General features: G+C 61.6%; 2 protein-coding genes across 4 annotated transcripts in view; one reads left to right on the forward strand and one right to left on the reverse strand.

Annotated features, from left to right (window-relative positions):
* Positions 1–1,823: 1,823 nt before the first annotated feature.
* On the forward strand, positions 1,824–21,959 carry PANK4 (pantothenate kinase 4 (inactive)). 3 transcript variants are annotated; one of them, XM_077151542.1, is made up of 19 exons: positions 1,824–1,968; positions 6,511–6,593; positions 7,068–7,282; positions 8,076–8,259; positions 8,548–8,640; positions 9,076–9,229; positions 9,892–10,073; positions 10,736–10,817; positions 11,530–11,630; positions 13,632–13,787; positions 14,550–14,662; positions 14,777–14,864; positions 15,522–15,673; positions 16,944–16,999; positions 17,204–17,253; positions 17,588–17,692; positions 18,315–18,415; positions 18,644–18,712; positions 19,475–21,934. In XM_077151542.1, the coding sequence occupies exons 1-19, from the start codon at positions 1,845–1,847 to the stop codon at positions 19,686–19,688; spliced, it is 2,322 nt and encodes a 773-aa protein (XP_077007657.1). In that variant the 5' UTR covers positions 1,824–1,844; the 3' UTR covers positions 19,689–21,934. The 3 variants fall into 3 exon arrangements, 2 of the variants coding, with proteins under 2 accessions (XP_077007657.1, XP_077007656.1); XM_077151541.1 differs by lacking the exon at positions 1,824–1,968 and adding an exon at positions 2,508–3,108 and having other exon boundaries at positions 19,475–21,959; XR_013171335.1 differs by lacking the exons at positions 1,824–1,968; positions 18,644–18,712; positions 19,475–21,934 and adding an exon at positions 2,508–3,108 and having other exon boundaries at positions 17,622–17,692.
* Positions 21,696–23,452, reverse strand: part of PLCH2 (phospholipase C eta 2) — a 28,592-nt gene continuing 26,835 nt past the window's right edge. Inside the window, exon 22 of the mRNA XM_077151540.1 lies at positions 21,696–23,182. Coding sequence (XP_077007655.1) covers positions 21,921–23,182 — 1,262 coding nt within the window. The 3' untranslated portion in view covers positions 21,696–21,920. The remainder of the gene's footprint in view (positions 23,183–23,452) is intronic.

Consider the following 23,452-nt stretch of genomic DNA (forward strand, 5'->3'; position numbering starts at 1 on the left):
CAGTGGGCCCCTTGTGACACAAACCAACCGGAGAGAATGTTTGCCCCAGCCCCACCCTCCCCCCACAGCTTGCAGCCCCTGTCCCTGGAGGAGCTCCCCAAGGAATCTGTTTGGCAGAGCCACAGGTGGCTGCCCTGCCTCCGCCCTGCTGCAAGCTGGCCGGCCACCTGCCAGGGCTGAAATAGGCTGACCCCTTGCCTCCAAAAGGGCACCTATTTTTAGGTAGGTGTAGGATGTTGGTTGAGTGCAAGAACCTAGGTCCAGAGTTCGCAGTTTACCTCCATGGGGCAAACTTCACCCAGCAAGGAGGAGCTGGCCATGGGGCTGGATATAGAGGGCATACAAAGGTCTCTGGATGATGAGTGTTGGGGGCTGTAGATCCAGCTTTGCCCTCCTTCCTTCCCTCCCAGCTCCTTCCTTTCCCCCTCTGCCTTCAATCCCTCTCTGTCCATTTCATAGGGGATGTTTTAGGCCCCTTTTCCAGGCTGGCTCTGTGCCTGCCAGTAGCCCTCTAGGGGTCCCCAGTGTGGGGAGCAGGACACTGAGGTGGGAGCCTGGCTCCCATTCATTCCACCCTTGGTTGGTGCACAGCTCCCAGGCACCGCGGCAGCACGGGCGGCACATCAGTGAAAAACGGACCAGGCATTCACTGGTGTCCTCCCAGGCTGGCCCATGTATGACCCTGCCTGCTGCCTGGGGTCTCTGCCCCACTTGGGAGCAGCCCTGCTGTGCTCTTCCATCCAGGGTCTCCCTATAGCAGAGCCCCCCACCCCCACCCCAACCTGGACCAGTATATCCAGCCCCTCAGGAGAGACCATGCAATGCTGCCTCCAACTTGAAGGCACATGGGCTTGTCCTGAGTAGGGCTGGGTCTCTGAATTCCTGCTGTTTTAGCTCCTTCAACCCCCCTCAGGAGCCCTGACAGACAGCCGATGGCAGGCTCAGGTTACAGACGAGGCTGAGGTCCAGAGACAGGCGGTACCCTGGCCCATGGGCACCCAGGAGGCAGGTGTGGAGCGACCACAGGGGTTCAACTGCCTGCCTCCAAGGTGAGGGCTCTTTCCCACAACCTCTTGGAATGAGACCCGAATCCATCAAGGGTCTGCACGCCAGCAGTGCTGGAAGGGGGGTTTCCCGATCACTCATCCTGGAACCCTACCCTGCTGACTCCTGCATCTCTGCTCTGGCTTTCAGCTTCTTCCTCAGCTTGTACCCACAAGCTCCCCTAGGTTTCCCCTGTCTTCCTAGATGACACCTCCTCCAGGCAGGCTCCGGGGACTTTGAGTGCCCTTGCTTCCCGAGTGCACTGGGCCGGCTGCCATGCAAGCCTGCAAGTGGATGGCCCGAGTCTGCCTCCACCCTGGGCGGGGTCTGCATGGGACTTTCGGCACTGAAAGCCCCTCCCGGTGAACCAGGATGGGGAGTTCACGTAGCAGACCGCAGCGCATCCACCTTTGCGTGCTGGTGCCAAGCTGACAGCCGGTCCTCACTGAACAAAGCACAGAACCCCACTCCTCCACCCCGCCTCCTGTCGAAGTCAAGCATCTGGCCAGCTCAGTGGAAACAAACAAACAAGAAAACACAACCATGCCAGATGTCTAATGTTGATGCTCAGTCTTGGGAGAACAATCGGGGGCCCCTTGGCAGCCCCCCGCCTGCTCGGCCCCTGGCCCCTGCCACCCAGACCCGGCCCGAGCCGCCCCCCAGTGGCCGAGACGGCGGAGGCGGGCGGGTGGGCGGGGTCGAGAGCTTAATTAGCATAATCTATGCGCAGAAGGCGTTTAGTAGGCAAATATATGCGCATATATCTCCATGGCTGATGAGGCTGGCCAGGCACATTCAAAATGGCGGACTGTGGGGCGAGCGGCGGCGGGAGCAGCGGGGACAGCCTGGACAAGAGCATCACGCTCCCTCCCGACGAAATCTTCCGCAACCTGGAGAACGCCAAGCGCTTCGCCATAGACATAGGTAGCCGCGGGCCGGGCCCCGGGGGCAGGGCGGCTCCGAGCCGGCGATGGCGCCCGCGACCATACCGGCGAGCCGGGGGCGGCGGGAAGGACGAAGGGCGGGGGTGGACCGTGGGGGGGGGGCGCACGGCCTGACGGGCCCGGGGGGTCCTCCGGCCGCCTGCGCGCGCGGCCTTACGGGCCTTGGAGTCCGCGTGGCCCTGTCGCGCCGGCTCGGGGCGCCCGCCGCACTACAGCTCCCGGCAGGCGCCGCGCGGGCCGGAGCGGGGCATGCCGGGACTCGTAGTCCCTGCGCCCCCCCCACCCGGGCGGGTGCTCCGCTACCCTGAGGCCCCCAGAGGCCGCGGGCAGTCGGCCGCGCCGAGGGAGCTGCCCTGGGCGCTGACCCCGCCGAGCGCCCGAGTCTGGGCCGTCGAGCTCCTGCCCGCCAAGGCCCTGCCCTGGGGATCCCACCGACCGCGCGCCGCGGAGGAGGGGTCGGCAGCCTGGGCGGGGGCCTCGGACCGGGCCGTGGTTGAGCTCTCCTCCTGCACTGGTGGGTGAAGGCCGCGGCCTGGCCGCGCGGTCACGGCCGGCCTCGGATGTGGATGGAGACGAGAACGCGACCGGCAGCCTTAGTGCGAGCCCTGCAGAAAGGCCTTGGGAGAGTGGCCAGAAAAGGGGGCGCAGCCGCGGGCCGGGCGCCCTGCCTAGAGTCGGTGCCGTTGACACCTGAGCATGCTGCGCCGAGCCCCCCTTTGCGGTGGCCGAGCCGGAAGCCCGGGCTCCCCGGCGGGCTTTGCGTTTGGGGGCGTCGACCTGTGGCGTGACTGGGACTTGGTGTCATCCTCCAGCTTCACATCCTCTGGGAGCGGCCCAGCCATTGCCAGCCTCGCAGCTCCAGACCCTCGGACTCCTGTCCAGTTCCCTCCCAATCCCCGGCCTCTGGACGTGTGGCTGCGTCTCCGTGCCCCTCGTCCACCTGTTTGCCGGCACTCATTCCTCAGCTCCCATCAGGACAGCTTAGTTCTGATCAGGCACCAGCCCGGTCCTAGGTCCTTCAGCCGAATGGCTGAACCTCACAGAACCCCTGGGACAGGTACTCGTGTCTTTTCAACAAATGAGAGACTTAAAGTGCAGAAAATCACAGGGTCACCCACTAGTAAGTACAGAGCTGTGTTGGAACCGTCTGATTCTGCTGCTGCCCTGCCCCGCCCTGCCCAGGGTCCAGGGCTGTCGGCTTCCTGGAGGCACCCAGCTGCTGGGGAAGCCCCCCTTCGAGTAGGCCTTGTAGCTTAGCAGCCAGATGTTGGACAGATGTTGGCTGCAACCTGTGTGCTCAGTGCTGCTGGCTGCTGCCGGCGTGTGTAGACCGTGAAACAACTCGACAGGAGCGTCCGGTAGCCCCCTCACCCACACAAGCCTGGCCCATCCCCTCAGAGGTGTTTGCTGCTGCAGTATTTAAGGCCTTTGCAGCTCTTGCATCCTGGGAGTCACTTCGTTAGGTCCTTGGCCCTTCACTGTACGTCTGTGGTGCCCTTCAGGAGGGCCCCCAAGGGAGTGGGGAACAGTGAGACTGGACACGTGGCTTGGGTCTGAGCTGCCTGCTTGTAGCATGGCCGTTTCCTGCAGCAGCTGGTAAACTGGAGTGGGCAGAAAGGGTGCCAGGAGGTGCATGCTCTGAGTGATTGGCCTGGTGGCTGGTGTGAGGTGGCCACCACCAGGAGTGTGGGGGGAGGCCAGCGCAGAAGTGGGGCAGGGCCTGATGTGGGAGAGAGGAGAGGAGGTTGAGGCATCCTGAGGGACTCTGACGCTGTGGGGCTCCAGCCTGGGAACCTGGAGGCTGAACTGAGGGATCATCGGAGGCGCCCACTCAGGCTTGGCTCCAGAAGCTTGCCCGTTTGGTCTGAGACCCACTGCCTTACTGGACTGTGGGTCCTGAAAGCTTCCGAGTTTTGTTTAGCTGCAGTAGGCACTGTTGGGATTCTGTTTGGTGGGGGTAAATCCAGAGCGACTGAAGTGCTGTGAAATATTGTCATCATCCCTTGGCTGTTCTTTGTGGTCCCCCAGAGACCAACGGGTGTCCCCTGGCATGAGAGCTGGGAGTGGGGTAGTCCTGGAAGGGTCTGGGAGCCCAGCCTGCCTAGGTGGGCTTTCTTGGCAGAGGACCAAGCCTTAAAGGGCTATATTTAGTGCTGATGTTTATTTCTTCTCTTTGATAGGTGCTCCCCCCCACCCCGGGTCCCATATCTCTCTTTTTTAAAAGGATGTAGCCATTTATTATTGAGGACAAACCCTTTGTTTCTTATGGCTGGTGGGAGGAGCCAGTTCACCTGGGATCCACAACCTAGGGGTCCATAAAGCTGTGTGCTTGGGACAGTCAAGCCTAAAATCCAGCCTTTTCCCATCCCCTCCCTCGCCCCAGTCTCTCTGTGGGTCCAGGAAACCTCAGCGGCCCCAAGGTTCTTAAGGAACTTCTACCCCTCTCAGATGGGGCACTGTGCCAGCTGGTTGATTCACCTGTTTGAAAGCATCAGGGATATTTTGTTTTTCAATGTTCTTGAGGCTTTACTCTGACTGCATTGTCAGGCAAGAAGGCTGGGCTTCAGCCGACAGCAGGGAGGCTCTGCAGTAGAAGGGTGCCGCGTGGGCCAGGAAAGGGAGCAGCATCCTGAGAGGTGCTGGGTTCCTACCCCTCCTTGCCCAGTTGGTGCCCAGAGAAGAAAGTGAGGCAGGATCAGGGGCGGGCTCTGGCCAGGATGGGAGGACACCATGTGCTGGACCCCACGCTGTGTCTTGGGTGCTGATTCAGTTACAGACTGGGAGGCCCAGGTGCTGAAGGCCCCAGGTGGTTGCCCCCTCTTGGAGGGGTCTAGCTCTCCTCCTGCCAGTGGGAAGGTGCTGCCAGCCTCCGGGGGCTAGGGTGCAGCACCCACCAGCATGCCAGGCTGTGTGCAGGCCAGCCTCATTGCCATGGGCCAGGGCAGGCAACTGGGACACCTGGGTTGGCACAGCCCTGATTCCAAGGGGTCCCTGAGAATAGGCCACATGCTCCCGGTTTCTGCAGGCACCCGCTGTTCTGTTCTACTTCCAGTTCAGAGCGTGCACCCTCTGCCCCTGATGCCAGGCCCCTCTGGGCCCCTACTGGCTGGGGGAATGGGGAGACTCAGGGCAACAGTGGCAGAGCCCTGCCCTAGGGGCCAGCGCTCAGAAGGGCATGCTGCCCGCAGGCCTCACGTTTGGGTCGCGGCATAACGCTGAAGCAAAGGGGGCTCTCGTTCTGAAATTGGATTTCTGTTAACGGGGGGTGGGGGGGCGGGGGGGGCGGGGTTGTAGTGGCTTTTGACATACCTTTTGAAACATATCTCCATCTCTTTGCATTGACTGTGTTTTTAGAAAACGGTTTATTTGCATGGAGGTGAATCAGGCCGCAAGCATTTCAGTGAAAGACTCTGGGCCAGGTGGGGGTGGAGCAGGGAGGGAGACAAGGGACCTAGTCCTACCGCCCGAGCTCACTGTCCAGGGGAGGAGACGGAAGCCATGACAGCCATGTGGTCCAGGCGAGGCACGGAGCTCGGAGGAAAATGCTGCGCTTGATCCCGAGGGGATGGCCCTGGCCAGTGGGCCCCCAGTCCTTCCACTCCCGCCCCCCACGTGCTGTTTGTTCCGTGCACTCCTTTGGTGTTTGACAGAGAACAAGCATTGGGAAGCAGTTTTTGCCTTTCCATCTTCTAGAATCAACATTTGTGTTTGACTCAGACAAGCCTCATAGAAAAGGCAGTCTGTGTAGAGGGTGCTCGTTGAGCTGAGCATTTTGGGTCTCCTTCTCTGTCACATGTGGCTCTTTGTCCAGGAATGGAGCTCTCTAGTCTCAGACCCATCTTCTCTATGACTCAGGAAAGGAACACGCTGGGGTTTGTCCTTGACAGCGGCTCTGGGGGCTGTCCTGCTTCAGGGAGTGGCTGCTCCGGTTTCCTTGTCTCACGGTGACCCTTGGTCTGCATTGGGTGACTGGCTGCGTGCCAGGACAGTGGGACTTCTCTAAGACATTGGCCCACTGGGAGAAGAGACCTCAGCGTCTTCTCTAAGGTTAAATTTGGGGGCAGGGGTGCACTCTTGGGAGAGGCCTGTTTATTGCCTGCCTCTCTGGGTAAGGTGGAAACAGTGGACCTGTCAGCCTTGTTTCTTTGGAAAAGAACATTATCAAGACCAGAGCTTGAATCTGAATTTTCCTTAAACCAGTGACGGCGACGGAAGTGGCCCAGGAACAGGACAGTTTCCTTTCTTCTCAAGGACACTTGTGCCTGCAGGGGAAGCACACACGCTAAGCTCTGCTTGTCAGGGGTCCAAGGAGGGACTGAAATTTTGAAAGAAAAAGATGAATTCAGAAGTGATCGTCCATGGGTTCCCCGAGCCCTGCACAGAGGCTGTCTGGTGGCCGGCCTGGCCTGCTGGCCAGTGGCCTTCCATTTGCTGTGGGGCGTTTCTTGGAAGCATCCCTGAAGGCGGGGGGGGGCCGGTTCCCGCAGGGCCCCTGAACTCGCCCTGTGCATGTGCCCTGCAGGTGGCTCACTGACCAAGCTGGCCTACTACTCCACAGTGCAGCACAAAGTCGCCAGAGTGAGGTCTTTCGACCACTCGGGAGAGGTGAGAGACCCCCACCCCCACCCCGGCTCCTTTGCAGGTAGAGGGGCTAGCCCGGGGTGCCATTAAGCAGGGGGCCAGACCAGAGACCCATGTCACTGTCGTCCTTCTCAGTTTTGTCTGCTCCTTGCTCTGCTGCTGAGCGTCCACCTAGCTGTCTTGGGAGTTGCTGGCGTTTGTCCCCACCCTGTCCCCCAGCTCAGTTGCTTCCACCCGAGGCCCTTTGCCATAGGCACCTGCACCTGCCTGAGCTCCTTGGGGAGGTTTCCATTCCCAGCTGGGGCTGCCCCTAGAGCTCTGGGCCTGGGCCTCTGCTAACCTCCGAGGTGGAGTCCTCAGCCCTGCAGTTGGAGTCCAGCGTTGTGCCTCTCTTGAGGTTGATGTGGAAGTCAGCACTGCTGGGGGCCTGGCTGGGGTGGCTGCGTAGAGGCCATGCCAACACCCTCCTCTAGCAGGTTTCCCAATTTTATTTCCCAGGATGCCAAGCAGGACCACGAGCCCCCCTATGAGGTTTCAGTCCAGGAGGAGGTTACCGCCCGATTGCACTTCATCAAGTTTGAGAACACCTACATCGAGGCCTGCCTGGACTTCATCAAAGACCACCTCGTCAACACAGAGACCACCGTCATCCAGGCCACGGGCGGCGGGGCCTACAAGTTCAAGGACCTCATCGAGGAGAAGCTGCGGCTCAAGTGAGTGTGCCAGCGCAGGTGGAGGAGCCAGGCAAGAAGGAGCACATCCCGCCTGCTGGGAATCAGCGGGGGCCGGGGGGCTCGCAGGCTGAGGGGACCTGGGGACTTGAGGGGCTCTGGGGAGTCAGAGAGCTGGGAGGGTTCAGGGAACCAAGGGGTGGAGGCTCTGGAGCCCAGGGTGGCTCTGCAGGGTTTGGGGGTTGGGGGCTCTGAAGTTAGGGCAGTGCTTAGAATCTGCTCTTTTGGCCCTGTGGCTTGCTAAGACCCCAAGACCACAGTGTGGCTTTGGGTGGCAGTGGGGAGAGATCAGACGGGGTCTCAGGTTGCAGGCCAAGCTTGACGAGGCTTCTGGTGTCTGAGCTCCAGGAAGGCATGCAAGGAGCTGAGGACGGGTCGGTGGGTACATGGGTGGGTCAGAGCAGGAAGAAGGAGGCCTCCCTGGGGAGGCACCTGTGCCATGCTTGGCAGGCTGACCCTTCTCTGTGTGCCATGAGGCCCGTCTCTGGCTCGCCAGGACATCTGGCCACAGCCCACTGTGGAACCCACCAAAGCCCAGAATAGAAGTGAATGACCCATACTGAATCAGAGGGACTGGACCCAGCTCCATCGAGAGATGGGCAGCCCAGCTCATTATCTGAGCAGGAACCCTCCAGGTGGCCATGCCCAGGGACAATGTCTCCAAGAGCACCTTCCAGGGTGGACTCACCTCCTGTGTTGGCTTAGCTCTCAGCCAGCTGGCGGTTGTGGCATCTGTGGCTGTGATGTCTGAGGGGCTGGGCTGCCTCCTTTGCAGAGTGGACAAGGAGGATGTGATGACCTGTCTTATAAAGGGGTGCAACTTCGTCTTGAAGAACATCCCTCAGGAAGCTTTTGTCTACCAGAAGGATTCTGACCCTGAGTTCCGGTTCCAGACCAATCACCCTGACATCTTCCCATATCTTCTGGTCAACATCGGCTCTGGAGTCTCCATCGTGAAGGTGAGGCTTTATGTTGAAACGAACGAGGGAACAAGTGGCTCAGCAAGCAGTGGAGTGCCGGGTATGTCGGAGCCACGGTGGGTGCAAGGACCAGAGAATCCAGGGCTCACCATGGAGACCAGCCCTACCCTCGCAGAGCTGCAGCCCAGCACCCACACTCGCTGTCGAACAGCACTGGCGCCTTCTAAGCCTACCCTTTGAGGGTACCTCATGGAGGCCCTGCTCGTGGGGGTCACTGCTGAGTCACTCACTCCCTGGGTGGCAACCCCCCCATTCCCGACTTCCCAGGTGGAGACCGAGGACACGTTTGAGTGGGTCGGTGGCAGCTCCATTGGTGGCGGCACCTTCTGGGGACTCGGAGCCCTGCTGACCAAAACCAAGGTACCCGACGGCCCATGGGGGGCATGACAGCACCTTTCATGGGCTTGGTGCCCTGTTGACCAAAGCCAAGGTATCCCGCAGCCCGCTGGGTACTGGCTCTGTGCCGCCCTTCTCCCCAGTCCCTTTCGGAAAAGAGGGGCCCTGCCCTCTGAGACATGCCACTGGCTGGGGTTGATGTAAAGGCAGCTCCTTTGTAGGCCTTTCATCTGGCAATTTTCTCACCCCTGGACCCAGCAGATTCCAGGTTGTTTGTGTGAGGTTGGGGTGCGGTGGTCTGTCCAGACAGACAGACAACTGCTCCGCGTGCCTCTTCCTGCCTTCGGCCCCAGGTGACCGAGGCCCCAAGCACGGGGACTCTTCTCAAGTCCTCAAATGGATGGGCTTGGGCTCCAGGGCTCAGGGTCACCTCACCTACTCTCCCCTGCTCATCCTCAGAGGTTTGATGAGCTGCTGCAGCTGGCGTCCCGGGGCCAGCATGCCGCCGTGGACATGCTGGTGCAGGACATCTACGGTGGCGCCCACCACACCCTCGGGCTGGGCGGCAACCTCATCGCCAGCAGCTTCGGCAAGTCCGCCACGGCCGACAGAGGTGCCCCAACCTGTCCCCACCCCTGCGCTGCTTTCGGGAGGGTCACAGGGCTGGGCTCTGCCCTGAGGGCCCCCTGCCCCCTTGGCCCCTCTCTCTTGCAGGCCTCTGTGGGCGCTCTGCACCCTGCCTTCCCAGGAGGCAGGCTCACACAGCGTAAACCCCACCTTCACACGTGATATAAATCCAGTTAGCTTTTGTTTGGGTGGAAGTCTGTGCAAAAAGGGATTTTTTTTTAAATTTCTTTTTCCCCCAAAAAACAAAGTCTGCCCCATGCAGGAATGATACAAATTGCATGCTCACACGCGTAGTTCACACTCACATGCACACCTCACGCACACACATACATACGTCTCATACTTATACACCTCACACAGTCAAGCACACCTCACACACACATATGCTCACCTCATGCACTCACAGATGCACACATCACACACCTCACACAGAGAACTCTCCCATGCTCACACACATCTCATGCACACACACCGCATACCCACTCGCTCTGGGCCCTGCACTCTCTTGAGCACATGTCTTCTCACCTTCCTCAGTCTCGCCCTCCCTCGCTCCTCTGCCCTCTCCCCCTTGCCCTGCCCGCCCCCCACCCCCGTGCCTCCCGGCACCCACCTGCTCTGCGTACCAGGTGACCCTCCCCCATCTCTCAGAGTTCTCCAAGGAGGACATGGCCAAGAGCCTGCTGCACATGATCAGCAATGACATCGGGCAGCTCGCATGCCTCTACGCCAAGCTCCACCACCTGGACAGGGTCTACTTTGGGGGCTTCTTCATTCGGGGCCACCCTGTCACCATGCGCACCATCACCTACAGCATCAACTTCTTCTCCAAGGTACTGCCAGCCGCCTCTGCTCCCTCTGCCGCCACCCCGGGCTCGGTTTTCCCGGGCCCTCACGTGGGCCCTCAGCATCTGCAGAGACAGCCACGTGCCCACAGGATCAGACAAGGGGCCTGGCACATGTGGAGCCAGGCATGAGGGCCGCACGCAGTGCCCGGGCAGCCCCCAGCCAGCCTTCCCTTCCTCCTGCCCCTTCCTTCTGCCATTCCAACGTCCTGCATTTGGGGCACCCGGGCCTCCACCGGGTTTGAGCTTGTTCCTGGTGATTAGCGTTCTAGGGGCTCTTTCACCACCCACAAGCCTCAGACCAAGCTTGGAGTTGTCTGCACCAGTGCCGGTGCCCACTGATGGGGGTTAACAGCTGAGACGACGTGTGGACAGGCCAGCCTGATGGCAGGAAAGCTGGGTTTACAGACTGGATAAATTAGGCGGTTATTAATTTTTCAGAAGAAGTAATTTTCTCACGAAAACGTTCACCCTTGGGTTTCTTTGAACTGCAGGCCTTGTGTCTGCACTTAGTACAGTCCTGATGCCAAGTCTGTGTGGGCACCTTCTCCGGAAGTTCCCACCCTGGAGAGTGGTGTCCACCCGTGCTCCTTGATCTAAACCTACCCTGCGTTAGAGGCCAGCTACATGGGGGCTTTTGGCCATGGCAGGGAGAAGTCCAGGCGCTGTTCCTGAGACACGAAGGCTACCTGGGGGCCATCGGAGCATTTCTGAAAGGAGCTGAGCAAGACAGTGAGTGGAACGAGCCGTGGCTGCTGAGCACGCTACACCCTGGGTGTCAGGCGAGGGTGGGAGAGCAAGGCCACGGGACGCCTTCAGGGTGGTGTGTGGGCCCTTCCCACTTCCCCTCCCCCTTTGAGTCCTATGTGGGCTCTCCTGGGGCCCAGGCCCCTCCTGGCCAAGAAAGGGGACATACCAGCCCTTGACGTTGCTTCTCCTAAGGGGCTGGAGGGGAGCGGGGACCAGGGCTTTGCGCACAGCTGCAGTGTGATACTGCTGCCACCCCATTCACCTCAGCCACCTTAACCCCTCCCTTGTGGTCGTGCTTCCTGGGGTTTGTCTTGTGAGGGCCACTGGAGGGCATTGTAATGACACTGCCCCACGAGGCTCAGGGCAGTCTGCTGGGGCTCCACGACAACGTACTAAAAAATTAAGAAATGAAATGACAGGATAAAACAACCATGAAAAAACAGAATCCTAGCTCATGGCATTGCAGAGACCTGCAGGTGGCTTGTCCCCTTTTTCAAGTGTGGTCAGGCTGTCACCAGGCTGACCCTGGGGTGCCCTAGGGGTGTCCTGGGAATAGGGGTGCGCTGTTCCCAGGCTGACTGCCACGGGCCTCCTGGGGCATGGGGGCATGCTGTCCCCAGACTGAATGCTGAGGGGTATCTGGACATGCTGCAGTCCTTGGGCTGACCCAGGTGACCTGGTCCTGCTTTTCCAGATCCCAACCAGTATAGCTGGGGAGAAAACTACGCGGGCAGCTCTGGCCTGATGAGCCCAGCCCCTGAGCTGTACCCGGCGCAGAGGGCAAGGAGTGGCACCGTGAGTGTGGGCTTTGGCTTGCTCGGGGTCCTGTGGGGGCAGTGCTGAGCCTTCTCTGGGGCCTCTTTCCTGTGTTCTGAAGACAGCTGTGATGCTGTGGCCAGGTTTAAAGGCGCCTTCTGACGCTAGAGACTTAAAAAACCTAACCCCAGACTCGGCCTCACGTGAGAGCAGAGGAAAGCTCCTGTAGCCTACTTTCCTCCGCCCCTCATTTAGGGTTTTCTTAACGTTTCAAACTGCAAAGACCCTGCTGCCCAGCCCCCTCTTTGCAGGGAGGACGCTGAAGTTCAAGGAGACAGGGGCCTGGGGCAAGGTCACAGCAGCTGCCGGTCTAGAGCCTGGAGCCACTGGCCCCGACCTGGGTCCCACCCCCCGCCTCAGCTTCCCTGGCTGTGGGTTTCCTGGTGGCCACAAAACACGTGCAAAGTCTGCTCTCCAAAAGGTTCCGGCTCCTTCCTCAAATCTCTACCTGTGGTGGTGGGCCCACCTTCATGAGAGAGGCACCCTGCCCGAGGCATGGAGGGCGAGGGGTGCCATGTGCCCTCACACCTGTCTGGCACAGCCAGATGCTGTGGGTGACCTGTGTCTGCACAGGGGGCACTCCCAGCCGGGGCCTGTGTCCCTGGACACCCTCACAGCTATTGCCAGTAACATGTCCTACTGGCACGTTGCATTTGTGACTCAGTAAGAAAGTCCTAGAAGTTCTGCACATGTATCAGACAGATTGACTAGTTAAGGCAGCTGTTTCGGGGTAGAGAGTGGAAGACAGCGCTGGTGGGAGCAGGTAGTAGCCAGGGCCAGGACAGGCCACACCCTGTCGGGACAGGCCACACCCCTCAGGGCAGATCCCACTCACGGGATGGTCACACCCCTCGGGAGCCACCTGCTCCAGGCACCTGTGCGCCGAGCCAGGTGCTCCTGGCCACCTGGCTGAGAGGGCAGGGTCCAGGTCTGGTGGTGGTTCGTTCCCGCCAGGGCAGGGGACTAGGAAGGGGCTCCCTCTTGGGCTCCACTCTCTCCGCTTGGTATAGTTAACACTTTGTGCCCAGTACCAAGTGCTGGTTCATCCCTTTCCAACATGAAATAAAAACTTGCCATTGGGCTGAGTCCCCACCTACCTGAAAGACACTCCCACACCGTGCATCACTCGGTACTGCTGCCATCAGACACATATCCCTGTACAAGATGCAACTGCTACTACTGGCACATTCCCCTACCACTCCTCTCAGCTCCCTGCCCTTCCCCCTCCAGAGAACAAGCAACCATTTGTAATCAGACTGTTTCTAGAACCCCATCCTTCTCTACGGGGGGCTATGAGGGCTTTGCTGGGGAACTGATGCGGTCAGCTGGGCAGTTAGCAGGAGCTGCATGCGCCAATCCCTGAGCTGAGCTGGGGGCCAGGTCAGGTAGTCAAGTCCGCACTGGTGGGCACTGGGTAAGGGAGAGGCCAGCCCAAACATGGAGTGAAGCTGGCCAGTGTGGAAGACAGTGAGTTGTTAGGCTAGGGCAGAGGTGGGGCAAGCGTGTTTGAGAAGTTGTTCTGGCTTTGCAGACATAGGCTTGGCAGGGGCTGGCCAGGGAGGTCGCTGTGGGGTGGGCAGCAGGTCTTGGTAGTTTGGCCTAAGGTGATGGCAGGGCCACAGGGTGAGTGAGCAGACGTGATCTCTGCGGAGACACCAAACCCTAAGCTCAAGGTTTTTGACTTTAGCAGCTGGGCCAAAAAGAGAAGTTTAGAGAAGATAGTTGATTCAGCTTTTGGCATCTCAGCTTTAGGTGTGGGTGAGCCCTCTAAGCAAGGACCTTTAGGTGTGGTGGGGGTGTGGTGGGGGTGTGGTGGCCTGAGGTGCTGAGGGCAGAGGCTGTTGATCCGCTTGGCGTGGCATCAGCTCAAACCTTGCTGACGTCACGGAGAAGAGCTGTCCCTGAAACTTGCAGAAGGGTTTGGTCTTTCCAAAAATGAAGCAGTTGGCCCTTCTAGCGCTCTTTTTTTTGTGTGCCCAGTTTGACTTGCTGGAGATGGACAGGCTGGAGCGGCCACTGGTGAACCTGCCCCTCCTCCTGGACCCAATCTCCTATGTCCCTGACACTGTGGACCTGACAGATGACGCCATGGCCCGCAAGTACTGGCTGACCTGCTTCGAGGAGGCGCTCGATGGGGTGAGGGTCTGGGGGAGGGCCCGTGGGAAAGAACCCATCCAGGAGAAAAGAGTGCAGTGGAGCTGTCTAGGGGAGTTGCCTTTTTTGTTCCAGTTTGTGGCTTTGATTTCCCTGATGCGTTCCCAGGCTGCAGGCATTGCTTAGGGGTCCCGAGTGGTAGAGCCAAGGGGACGAGACCACCTGCTCTGAAAGCCAGCTGCTATGCCTTTGTGCATGAGAAGGGCAGTTTCTGTTTCTCGGGTGAAACCACAACTCCAAGTAGCTGTTGCATTAGTGGGAGGTGATGCTGTGTTAGGAAGGCACTCTTTTATGAGTACCCCAGATCACTTGGCTGGCTATCCTGTTTCTTCAGAACTGGGCAGCTCGCTAGGCTGTGTCATAGGCTGGTGGAGGTGTGTGTGACGGTGCGCTTGGCCTGTGGGAGCCCGGGCTCCTCGGAGGCCTTGGCTCCCTGCCTGGGGCTGGGCCTGGCAGGAAGGGCTGTCCTGCCTGCAGCCCCGGGGACCTGCCGCCGTGGGCTCTGCTTGTCCCACCTTTTCTGGGGTCTGGGCACAGCGTGTGCCCTTTGGCAGCACAAGTGCCAGGTCCTTGATGGCAGGTGCACTGTGAGAGGTGCTGGGGCCAGAGCTGCTGTGACATCCCTGTGAGCGCTGGCGCTTCTGGCTCCTCCGGATCGGAGCCGCTGGGCAGGGACCGCAGGTCCACCCACCACGTACCTGGGTGCTGGGTGCTCACTACCCCGCTGACTTCCCGCTGTTGTAGGTCGTGAAGCGCGCTGTGGCCAGCCAGCCAGATGCCATCGATGCAGCCGAGCGGGCGGAGAAATTCCGCCAGAAGTACTGGAGCAAGCTGCAGACGCTGAGGCAGCAGCCCTTGTGAGTGTCCCGCAGCCCCGGCCACCCCCAATTCGGGCCGCCATCTAGCTCTGCTCTGGGACGCGCCTGCCAGGGCCTCAGCTGGGGCGGCCTGACCCACACTTCTTCCCGCAGTGCCTATGGTGCCCTGACCGTGCGCAGCCTGCTGGACACCAGGGAGCACTGCCTGAACGAGTTCAGCTTCCCGGACCCCTACTCCAAAGTAAGTCCACTCAGCCAGGTGGGCGGGGCCTGTGTGCGAGTGACATGCTCGCTAGAGTAACGATGGGGCAACAACAGGCCAAGCCAGGAGGCAGCCAAGCAAGGGTCTGCACCCAGGAGCCACTGCACTGGCTTTCTTGAGTGGCAGCATCTCCACCAGGTCCCCTGGGGGTACTATGTAGGGTCCCCTTTCTGAAGATTGCCTTCAGAAAGATAGGTGGGGGTGTGGCAAGGGGTGCCAGGCAGAGATAGGGCCTTCTTGGGGCCTCAGGGACTCCAGTGGTCCTCCTGGGAGCAGGACAGGCTATCTGAGGGAATGCCATGGTCTCAGGTCATGGGGAGCAGGCAGGGAGGGGTGGGCTGGGGATGTTTGGGCAGGACATTTCTGGAGCCCACCTCCTTACCTGGCAACATCCTGGCCCCCTGAGTCACTTGAGGGCGGGAAGAGGGAGTGGCTTTGCGTACTGGCTTGCCATGGGGTGGGTCGTGGCCAAGGATGGGGTTTCAGGACTACTTGGGCTGTAGCAAGGGGTGTCAGAGCCACGGGGTCTGCCAGGGCTGTGGGGAACAGCTCGGGGCTGCAGGGGCAGGGGCAGGGATTGGGCCTCGGGTGAGGACACGTCTTCCCTCGTGATCGAGTTCCTGTCTCTTCCCACAGGTCAAGCAGAAGGAGAACGGCGTGGCGTTGAAGTGTTTCCTGAGCGTCGTCCGCTCCCTGGACTCGCTGTGCTGGGAGGACAGGCAACTGGCCCTGGTGAAAGGGCTCCTGGCCGGGAACGTCTTTGACTGGGGGGCGAAAGCCGTCTCTGAGTAGGTGCTGGCTGCGTCCCCAGCACTGTTTTGCTGACTCAGCCCTTTGCCCCGTAACTTCCGTTCTCGAGTTGTCTGACTCGGGTGTCTCTGCCCCTCGCCCCTCCCATCGCTTGGCCCAGGCCAGTTGCTGCTGAGTGGCCAGCCCTGCGCATCGTGCCCTGCTCCTCCACAGCCCCACTCCACAGCCCTGCTTTGCAGTGAGCAGGGGCAGGGGGCACCCAGGGCGAGGGCTCCTCAGCTCACCATGCCCCCCCAGCTGCTGTGGGCTCTACCTGGATGTCAGGGAGGTGTGAGCTTAGCAGGAGCCACCGGTGGTGGTGGTGGCCAACCCCTCGGGCCTCATGGAGCACCTGAGGAGCTGGGACCCAGCTCCTTCCGATTGTTCTCTGTGCAGGCGCGTGGCAGGGCTCTGGGTGCAGACTCGGAATTTAGGGCTGAAGTCTTTCTTCAGTGGCAAAAATCCAAATTCATGTTTACCCCATGTAGTAGAGACAAAATGTTACTTAATATTGTGGGGGACAAAAGGTCCTTTACCAAAAGTTCTCCAGACCTCATAGGGAAGCGGTGCATGTGTTTCTGAGGTCCAAGGAGTGGTGTTCCTGACTCGGTGTGAGGGTTGTGGAAGGAAGCTTGAGTGGTTGTTGGGGACCCCCTTGTCCTCTCAGTGGCCCCAGCCTCCTGCTGGCCAGCACTGGCACACTGTGGGCCCTTCTGGGTGGGGGAGCAGCCCATGCAGGCTTCCTGCTGCTTCCCCGAAACTGAGTCCCTCCTCAGGCTCGCCCAGGGTCGGCAGGTTTGCAGAACGAAGCATTGACTTCAGGGCCCTGGCCCCTCCACCCTAAATTGGCCTGACCTCCTGGGAAGAGGGCCCGTTGGGGCAGGTTCAAGTTGTGCTCTCCCACCCTGCCACGCCGTGCCGCGTCTCCCACATGTCCATCTGCCCGTCTGCTGTCCTGTGGCTGGCGGCACCTGGACCTCACTGGGCTGACCCAGGGCTACCATTGGCCACCTCCACGTCCAGGACTCCTAGTGGGCGGAGCTTCCTGGGGACCTTCTTGAGACGTGATAACCGAATTCGAGGAGCGCAGTGTAGTGTTTTTTCAAAACCCTCACTCAGTGCCCTGTGCTCTTTCCTGGAGTCACGGTATGAGCAGCGTGCCAAGGGCTTGCCGGTTCAACTTTGGAGAGTGCTTCACGTGGTGCTACCATGCTAAGCAGAGTGGTCGGAAGTCTTGTTTCTTTGACTCCTTTCTCCCCTTCCATGCAGTGTTCTAGAATCAGACCCCCAGTTTGGATTTGAGGAAGCAAAGAGGAAATTACAAGGTATGGGTCCCCACGGCCCTGAGCTGTCTCTGAGTGTCTGCTGGGTGGGGGCAGTGCCTTAGTGGCGTCCAGGGCCTGGGCTGCCTGGTCCTCTGAATATGGGGGCGGGGGTGGCTCCTTCACAAAATAGATGAGAACAACGCACTCTGCACCCGCCCCGGCTGGCACAGCCAGACTCACCGGGCCCATTTCTACCTCTCACAGAGCGCCCCTGGCTCGTGGACTCCTACAACGAGTGGCTCCAGAGGCTAAAGGTACGCGGGGGCCTCTCCCGCCTCTGCCCTTGGGGACCCCAACAAACCGGTAGCTGTAGGAATTGAGAGGTGTGGGGAGACGGGCAGCCGCCCGGGGGTGGCAAGAGGCAGGGCCTTCTCTGGGAGCCAGTCTGCTCCTTTCTCAGTCACAGAAGCTTAGCACGTCCCACTGGCCCTCTGGCGCACTCAGGTGTGGGGTCGGGGGCCCGGGATGAGGGTTGTCTGGGCCAGCAGCTCCCAGGCCTGGCGGGCCCGACTGAGTAGGGGAAGAGCGTGTGGCCGAGACGCTTGGACTCGCCTGTTCCCGACTGAACATCCTGGTTTTGTCTTTCAGGGGCCCCCTCATAAATGTGCCTTAATTTTCGCAGATAACAGTGGAATAGACGTCATTTTGGGAGTCTTCCCCTTTGTCAGGGAGCTACTCTTTAGAGGGACCGAGGTGAGTGATGAGGGTCGTGTGCGTGGGAGCCCCGGGTGTCCCCGGGTTCAGTGGGGTCTCCTGCTCCTGGCAGCGGAGAGTGGAGCCCCCGTCCCCCACAGGTAGGTGAGGTGAGCAAGAGGGAAGGGTCAAGGAGGGGCAAACTGCAGCCAAGGAGACACCCCTGGGCCCGCCATGGCCTGGAGTTGGCAGCCCCCAGCCTCCCTGAGCCTGGCACTGTCTCCCGACCCCCACCCAGCCTCCCTGAACCTGGCGCTGTCTCCCGACCCTAACCCAGCCTCCCTTGGCTTCCCCAGCCCTAATCCAGGTGCCCCCAGCTGTGCCGCCCTGCCCTTTGGGGGCTGTAGAATCTAATGCTTAGCACTTGACTCCATGTCAGGAAAAGGTTTACAGTCAGGGTGACGTCTTAGGGGGTGCCTTACCACATGGCAGGGGACCCCAAGGGCAGAGTGAGGCAGGTGGGTCCTGCGCCAGCCTAGGGTGGTCAGCACTGGCCCCAGCAACTGGGCCCTTGCGAGCATGGACTGGGCACGAGTCTGCCCATCTCTGTGGCTCAGGCCCAGGGCTTGGCCCCGCAGAGCCCCTGACGAGCGCCCCTCCTGCCGCTCTGCCCCTGCTGCAGGTGATCCTGGCATGCAACTCGGGCCCCGCCCTGAATGACGTGACCCACAGCGAGTCTCTCATCGTGGCAGAGCGGATTGCTGGCATGGACCCCCTCATCCAGTGAGCCTTGGGGGCATGGGGCGGGCAGACCCCATCATCCAGTGCACGCCCTCTGGCCTGGCAGGTGGGGGGCAGCAAGGGGAGGCGGGAGGGTTAGCGCCTGGCTGTTCTGGGAGAAGGCATGGGGTTAGCAGAGACGGGCAGAGATGGTATCCTGGCGTGGGATGGGCAGGATGGCAGAACCTGTGACCCTTGCCTTTGCGGGCACTGCCCACTTTGTCCCCCCAGCTCATCGCTCCGAGAAGGGAGGCTGCTGCTGGTGCAGACGGGCTCCAGCTCCCCGTGCCTGGACCTCAGGTAACTGTGCGTCCGGTGCTCTCTCGGCTGCACAGGCTGGCGGCTCCCTGCCCCATGCTGCCTTTTGAACCTGGAGCTCGCTGGCCTTGCCCGGGCCTTCCCCAGCTAAGCCCAGGGCCCGCCCATCCTCAGGGCCCTATGGCAGGTGGACTCAGGAGCCGGGTGGTTGGACCGGCCACAGACCCCCACGGGGCTCTGGTGGCAGGCCTACCTAGGGGTCTGGGTGCCACTGGCCACTGGCCACGGTGCCCCCTGAAGCCACAGCTGACACCCTGTCATGAGGGCTTGAGATGAGCACCCTGCCCTGTGGCATTGGTGGGTAGACGAGTGCCTCGTGCTCCTGATGGTTCTGGCACACAGAGAGCCCGGCAGCCTGGGAACAGCTTGTCTCCAAGTCTGTTCTGGGGACCATTAGTCTCTGAGCTGGCTTTGGAGGGTCCCCCAGTACTTCCCTGTCTCACTAGTAACCAACGAGGAGTGAAAGTGAGAAGGAAAGGGAAGGAGACCTTTAAAAAGGCAAGAGTATTGGTTAAGCATCTTTCAAAGGGGCTGCTTCCCACTCTCCTTCAAAGGAAGTGGCTGTTGCTGATTCTCCCGAGGCCCCCGTGTGGCCAGGAGAGGGGGCTCATTGCTGTGGGGCAAAGCGGGCTGGGTCCACCCGGGTCCACCCGTGCTGAGAGGGAGGCTCCCTGCCACGCGGTCACCTTGCCACCCCCTCCCCACTGCCCCCGCGTTCCCTCCTCATGGCCCCTTCCCCCAAAGCCGCCTGGACCAGGGGCTGGCCGTGCTGGTGCGGGAGCGTGGCGCCGACCTGGTGGTCATCGAGGGCATGGGCCGTGCTGTCCACACCAACTACCATGCCGCCCTGCGCTGCGAGAGCCTCAAGCTGGCCGTCGTCAAGAACCCCTGGCTGGCCGACCGGCTTGGCGGCCGCCTCTTCAGCGTCATCTTCAAGTACGAGGTCCCAGTCGAGTGACAGTGCTGGCCCCAGCATGCCGCCCGGGCAGAGCGTGTCCCCTGCAGGGACGACTCCATCACCCCGAGCCCAGCTCCCACCGTGCTTCCATGCTGCGGCCCCGGCCCGGGCACCCGCCCCGCTTGGTGCAGAGGCCCCGTTTGCCGAGGCGCCTGCCTGAGCACCGCCACCCGCGGCACTCGTGCTGGAATGTACCTGACTGCTAATAGTCTTTTATATATATATATATATATAAATACGTGCTTATCTATCTTGGACAGAGGACGCCAGCAGGCTTGGGGCTCACACCAAATAGAGTTTTTAAGGTGACACGAGTCGCCTTGGCGTTTGCTGCTTTGTCTGGGGGCAGGGCTACGCATGTTCAGGAGAGGTCTGCCAACCCCTGCCCTGGGGTAAGGTCCTTCTCTCCAGTCCCTTCTGGAACTTTCTTAGCTGCCAGGCGCTCAGCTTTCCCTCGCCCCCACCATCAGCTCCCAGCCCCTGGTGTGGTGGTCCCCAGGTGGGGGTCTTGGGGTATAGCCCCCATTCTTCTCCGTGGCTCAGCTCCCGCACCCCTGCCTGGCCGGCTGTCTGTGACCCCGCGCTGAAGCTGCACTCAGCGCCAGGTGTGGGGCCTGCAGTAGGAGCAGCCCCTTGGCTAAAGAGCTGCCAGGAGCAGGTGCCATTGATTGCTTGTCCAGGGTCCCTGTAGGCCTCGTGCTCCAGGGGCCTCTTGCTGTAGCCCCACGGCCTGCCCTGAGGCGGGCGGGGAGAGTCCTACCCGGGCCTGGGATCCCCACTCTTCCTCAGCCCAGGCAGGCTGTGGGGTCCTCCTGCTGCTGGACTGACATCCCCAGGCTACAGACACGAGACCAAAAAGGCCACGTCAGGTGGAGAGAGCTCAGCTGGGTGGGGTGGCAGGTGGGACCGGGCAGGCGCTCAAGCAGACAGGGTGGGGGCAGTGCCCCTGTGGGCTCTGGCCTGCCGCCTGGGAAAGGGGTTTGCAGGCTGCAGGAGCTGTGCCTGTCCCCAAGCTGCTCAATACGGTGGGCTCCCTGGGGAGGCTGTTCTTTCCCCCAGGGCAGAGGAACCTGGGAAAGGGTGAACCTGAGTCAGCCAGAGTTGCCACCCCCAGGGCCCAGCATCCCGCAGGGCGCCTGTGCCCCTCGTTGGAGACCCCTAGGTTGTCATCCTCTGGTCAGGCTGAGTTGGGCTGGGACTGGGTTCCCCAGGTGGCTTTGTTCGGTAGTCCAGGCCTCTACATTAGCCCTGCCCGTGGCACCATTGGGTGCCAGCCATGACTGATCCTCATGGTGCCCTGTGGAGGTGGCGCCTTCGTCCCACATCCTGGACAGTGTCACGGAGACACCCAGGGGCAGAGGCCGGGCTTGGCTGTGAAGTGTTGGTTGGCAGGGACCCCACTCTGTCTACAGCTCCAGCTGGAGGGCAGCCAATGCAGCAGGCCTGCCATGATGCCTGAGTGTGCTGGGAGAGTTGGCCCCCAGCACCCCCACTTGCAGGACTTGCCTAGGGCCCGGCTTCATGCCCCCACTGACCGCTGGGACCCCCTTGGCTGAGAAAGGCCCCTGCCTTGGCTCCAGCTTCCTCCTGCCGTGCTGCTCCAGGGGGTTTAGCCCCCTGCCCTGCCCTTGTCCACCTGCCCCTGGCCTGGCTCCTGGCCCCACTCCCTGCTCCTGGGGAGCCCATCCGGCCAAGCCCTTGGGGGACAGGGGTCATGCCCTCAGGCCTTGCCAAGGTTTCTGGCCCAGGGATGGTGGGTAAGTGGCGGAGGGGGAGGGGGAGCAGTGCGTGCCCCACCGGGCACCCCAAGAGGAGACTCCATGCGAGGGGAGGGCAGTTAGTGGGCTCAAGTCTGCAGGGGCTTTACAGTGCCCCAAGCATGGGAGGTGGTTTGCTCAGCCTGCACGGAGTGGGGGCACGCACCACCTGGGAACTCTTGTGCATGTCCACCCACAGGGCTAAAGGCCCAGGAAAAAAATGTTTTAACCTCACGTAAGTTTTGTCTGTCAAAATTTAAACATCTCCTTAGGTGTGATCTGAAAGTGCAGTTAAAACTTTAGGGGGTGCTGGCCTCAGGGACTGAGTCCAGGTCCCCAGACGGCCAGCAGCATTGACCCGTCTCCCCAGGAGGAGGGGGTGGGGCGTGGGACCCGTCCATGCAGCATGTAACAAGCTGCCCTCAGCAGAGCGGCCGTCCAGCATTGGGGGCCCAGGCCGCTGCTGTGTCCCATGTCAGATCCGGAGCAGGAGGAGGTCCTCAGTGCCGGCCGCCGCCTCACAGCTCTCACAGCCCACGAAGCAGGCGCCCTCGGGGGTGCCCCGCTCCTCCTCGGGGGGCCCCTGCATGCCCCGTCCCTGCTGCCGCTGCTGCTGCCGCTCCTGGGCCTGACGGGCGCGGCTGGCGATGGCACGCACTCGGCTCTGGCTGCGGGACGAGGAGCGCCGCAGGAAGCCGGGCGCCACCACTCCCTCCCCGGCCGGGCCCAGGCTGGTGGGTGATGTGATGTCCCCCGCCTGCTGGAAGCCCGTGAGCCAGCGCAGCTGCTCCGTCAGAGTGTCCTGCCGTGCTCTGGGCTCCACTGCCCGCTGAGTCCTCCCCGGGGGTCCCAGGCCATGGCTGAGGCTGTGTAACCTGCTCTCGAAGCTGGGCGCAAAGTCATCAGCTGTCAGGTCCCCCAGACTCTTGGACTTGGCAGCTGCAGGGCAGTCCAGGAGGCCCACCAGGGAGAGGCGGCCCCAGGGCTGCCGGGAGCAGAGGCCAGGTGGACACAGGGCCAGGGGCCGGGGCCGCAGCTCGTCAGGCGCCGAGGGCAGCCGCAGGTTGGGATTGGACTTGCTCTTGGCCGTGGGGGGTGGGTCCGGGCGGGCGGCCAAGCGGGGCCGTGGGGGCAGGCGTCCAGCCAGGGCCCCTGGGAGGCTCTCACGGCTGCGGCCCAGGCCCAGGCTGGACAGGGAGAGGTCGATGACGGTGTCGCTGGAGGACATGCTAGAGGATGAGGACACGCTGTCGCGGTGGCTGCCTGGTTCCAGTCGCTGCCATAGCCGGTCGCCGCCTGTGGCATCCGAGTACACGGTGGGGGTGGGGGAGGGCCTGGCTGCAGGGTGCCGCCCACCAGGGGGCTGCAAGGTCCCCTGGCCCTCACTCCTGACATTCTTGGCCCGCGGCGGGGGTGCCCTGCCATCCGTCTGGCTGCTGGTGGCTCCCTCGCAGGTCCCTCCAGGGTCCCCACCACCCCACGCCCGCTGCTGGCTGTGGGGGATTGCCCCGGGCTCCCCAAGGGCACAGGTCCTGTGCTGGGAGGGCGCAGAGGCTCCCAGAGCATTCCCTGGAGGGCTCGCTGGGAGGACACAGGCTCCTGCAGAGTGCTGGGGGTCCCCTAGGTCAGGGCTGGTGGGGACGGCCGGCGGCGGGGGGCCCAGGGCCGGCTCTTCGGCAATCGTCTCCAGGCTACACAGGGAGGAGCTGGGCCTTTGCATGGAGAAGGGACGGGCATCTGGGCGAGAGAGAGCGGAGCACATGTCAAAGTGGGCACCTGGGCCTCAGGGTTCCTCTGGGCCAGGGCCCCCCGCGGGCACCCACAACACGGGTTTGCTTGGGGCTTCCCGGCTGCCTGCCTCCAGGCCCCACCCTCTGCAGGTTTTCGGGGAGCCGAGGGCCACAGTGCCTCTGGCCGCCCGTCCACAGGCATGGTCTGCGGGTCCCTGGGGCGGGGGACAAGGTGCATGGTGGGCCACCCCGTTACCTGGCACTTGGCTGTCAGTTC

This window comes from Tamandua tetradactyla, chromosome 2 (genome assembly GCF_023851605.1).
Source record: "Tamandua tetradactyla isolate mTamTet1 chromosome 2, mTamTet1.pri, whole genome shotgun sequence".
NCBI classification, from domain to species: Eukaryota; Metazoa; Chordata; class Mammalia; order Pilosa; family Myrmecophagidae; genus Tamandua; species Tamandua tetradactyla.

Bases quoted from the DNA above. Each gene is read 5' to 3' on its own strand.
- PANK4 (XM_077151541.1), top strand. From the start codon at position 2,685: ATGCTGCGCCGAGCCCCCCTTTGCGGTGGCCGAGCCGGAAGCCCGGGC. The intron at 8,641-9,075 runs GTACCCGACGGC...GCTCATCCTCAG, and splicing joins CCCTGCTGACCAAAACCAAG to AGGTTTGATGAGCTGCTGCA. The intron at 10,074-10,735 runs GTACTGCCAGCC...TGGCCATGGCAG, and splicing joins GCATCAACTTCTTCTCCAAG to GGAGAAGTCCAGGCGCTGTT.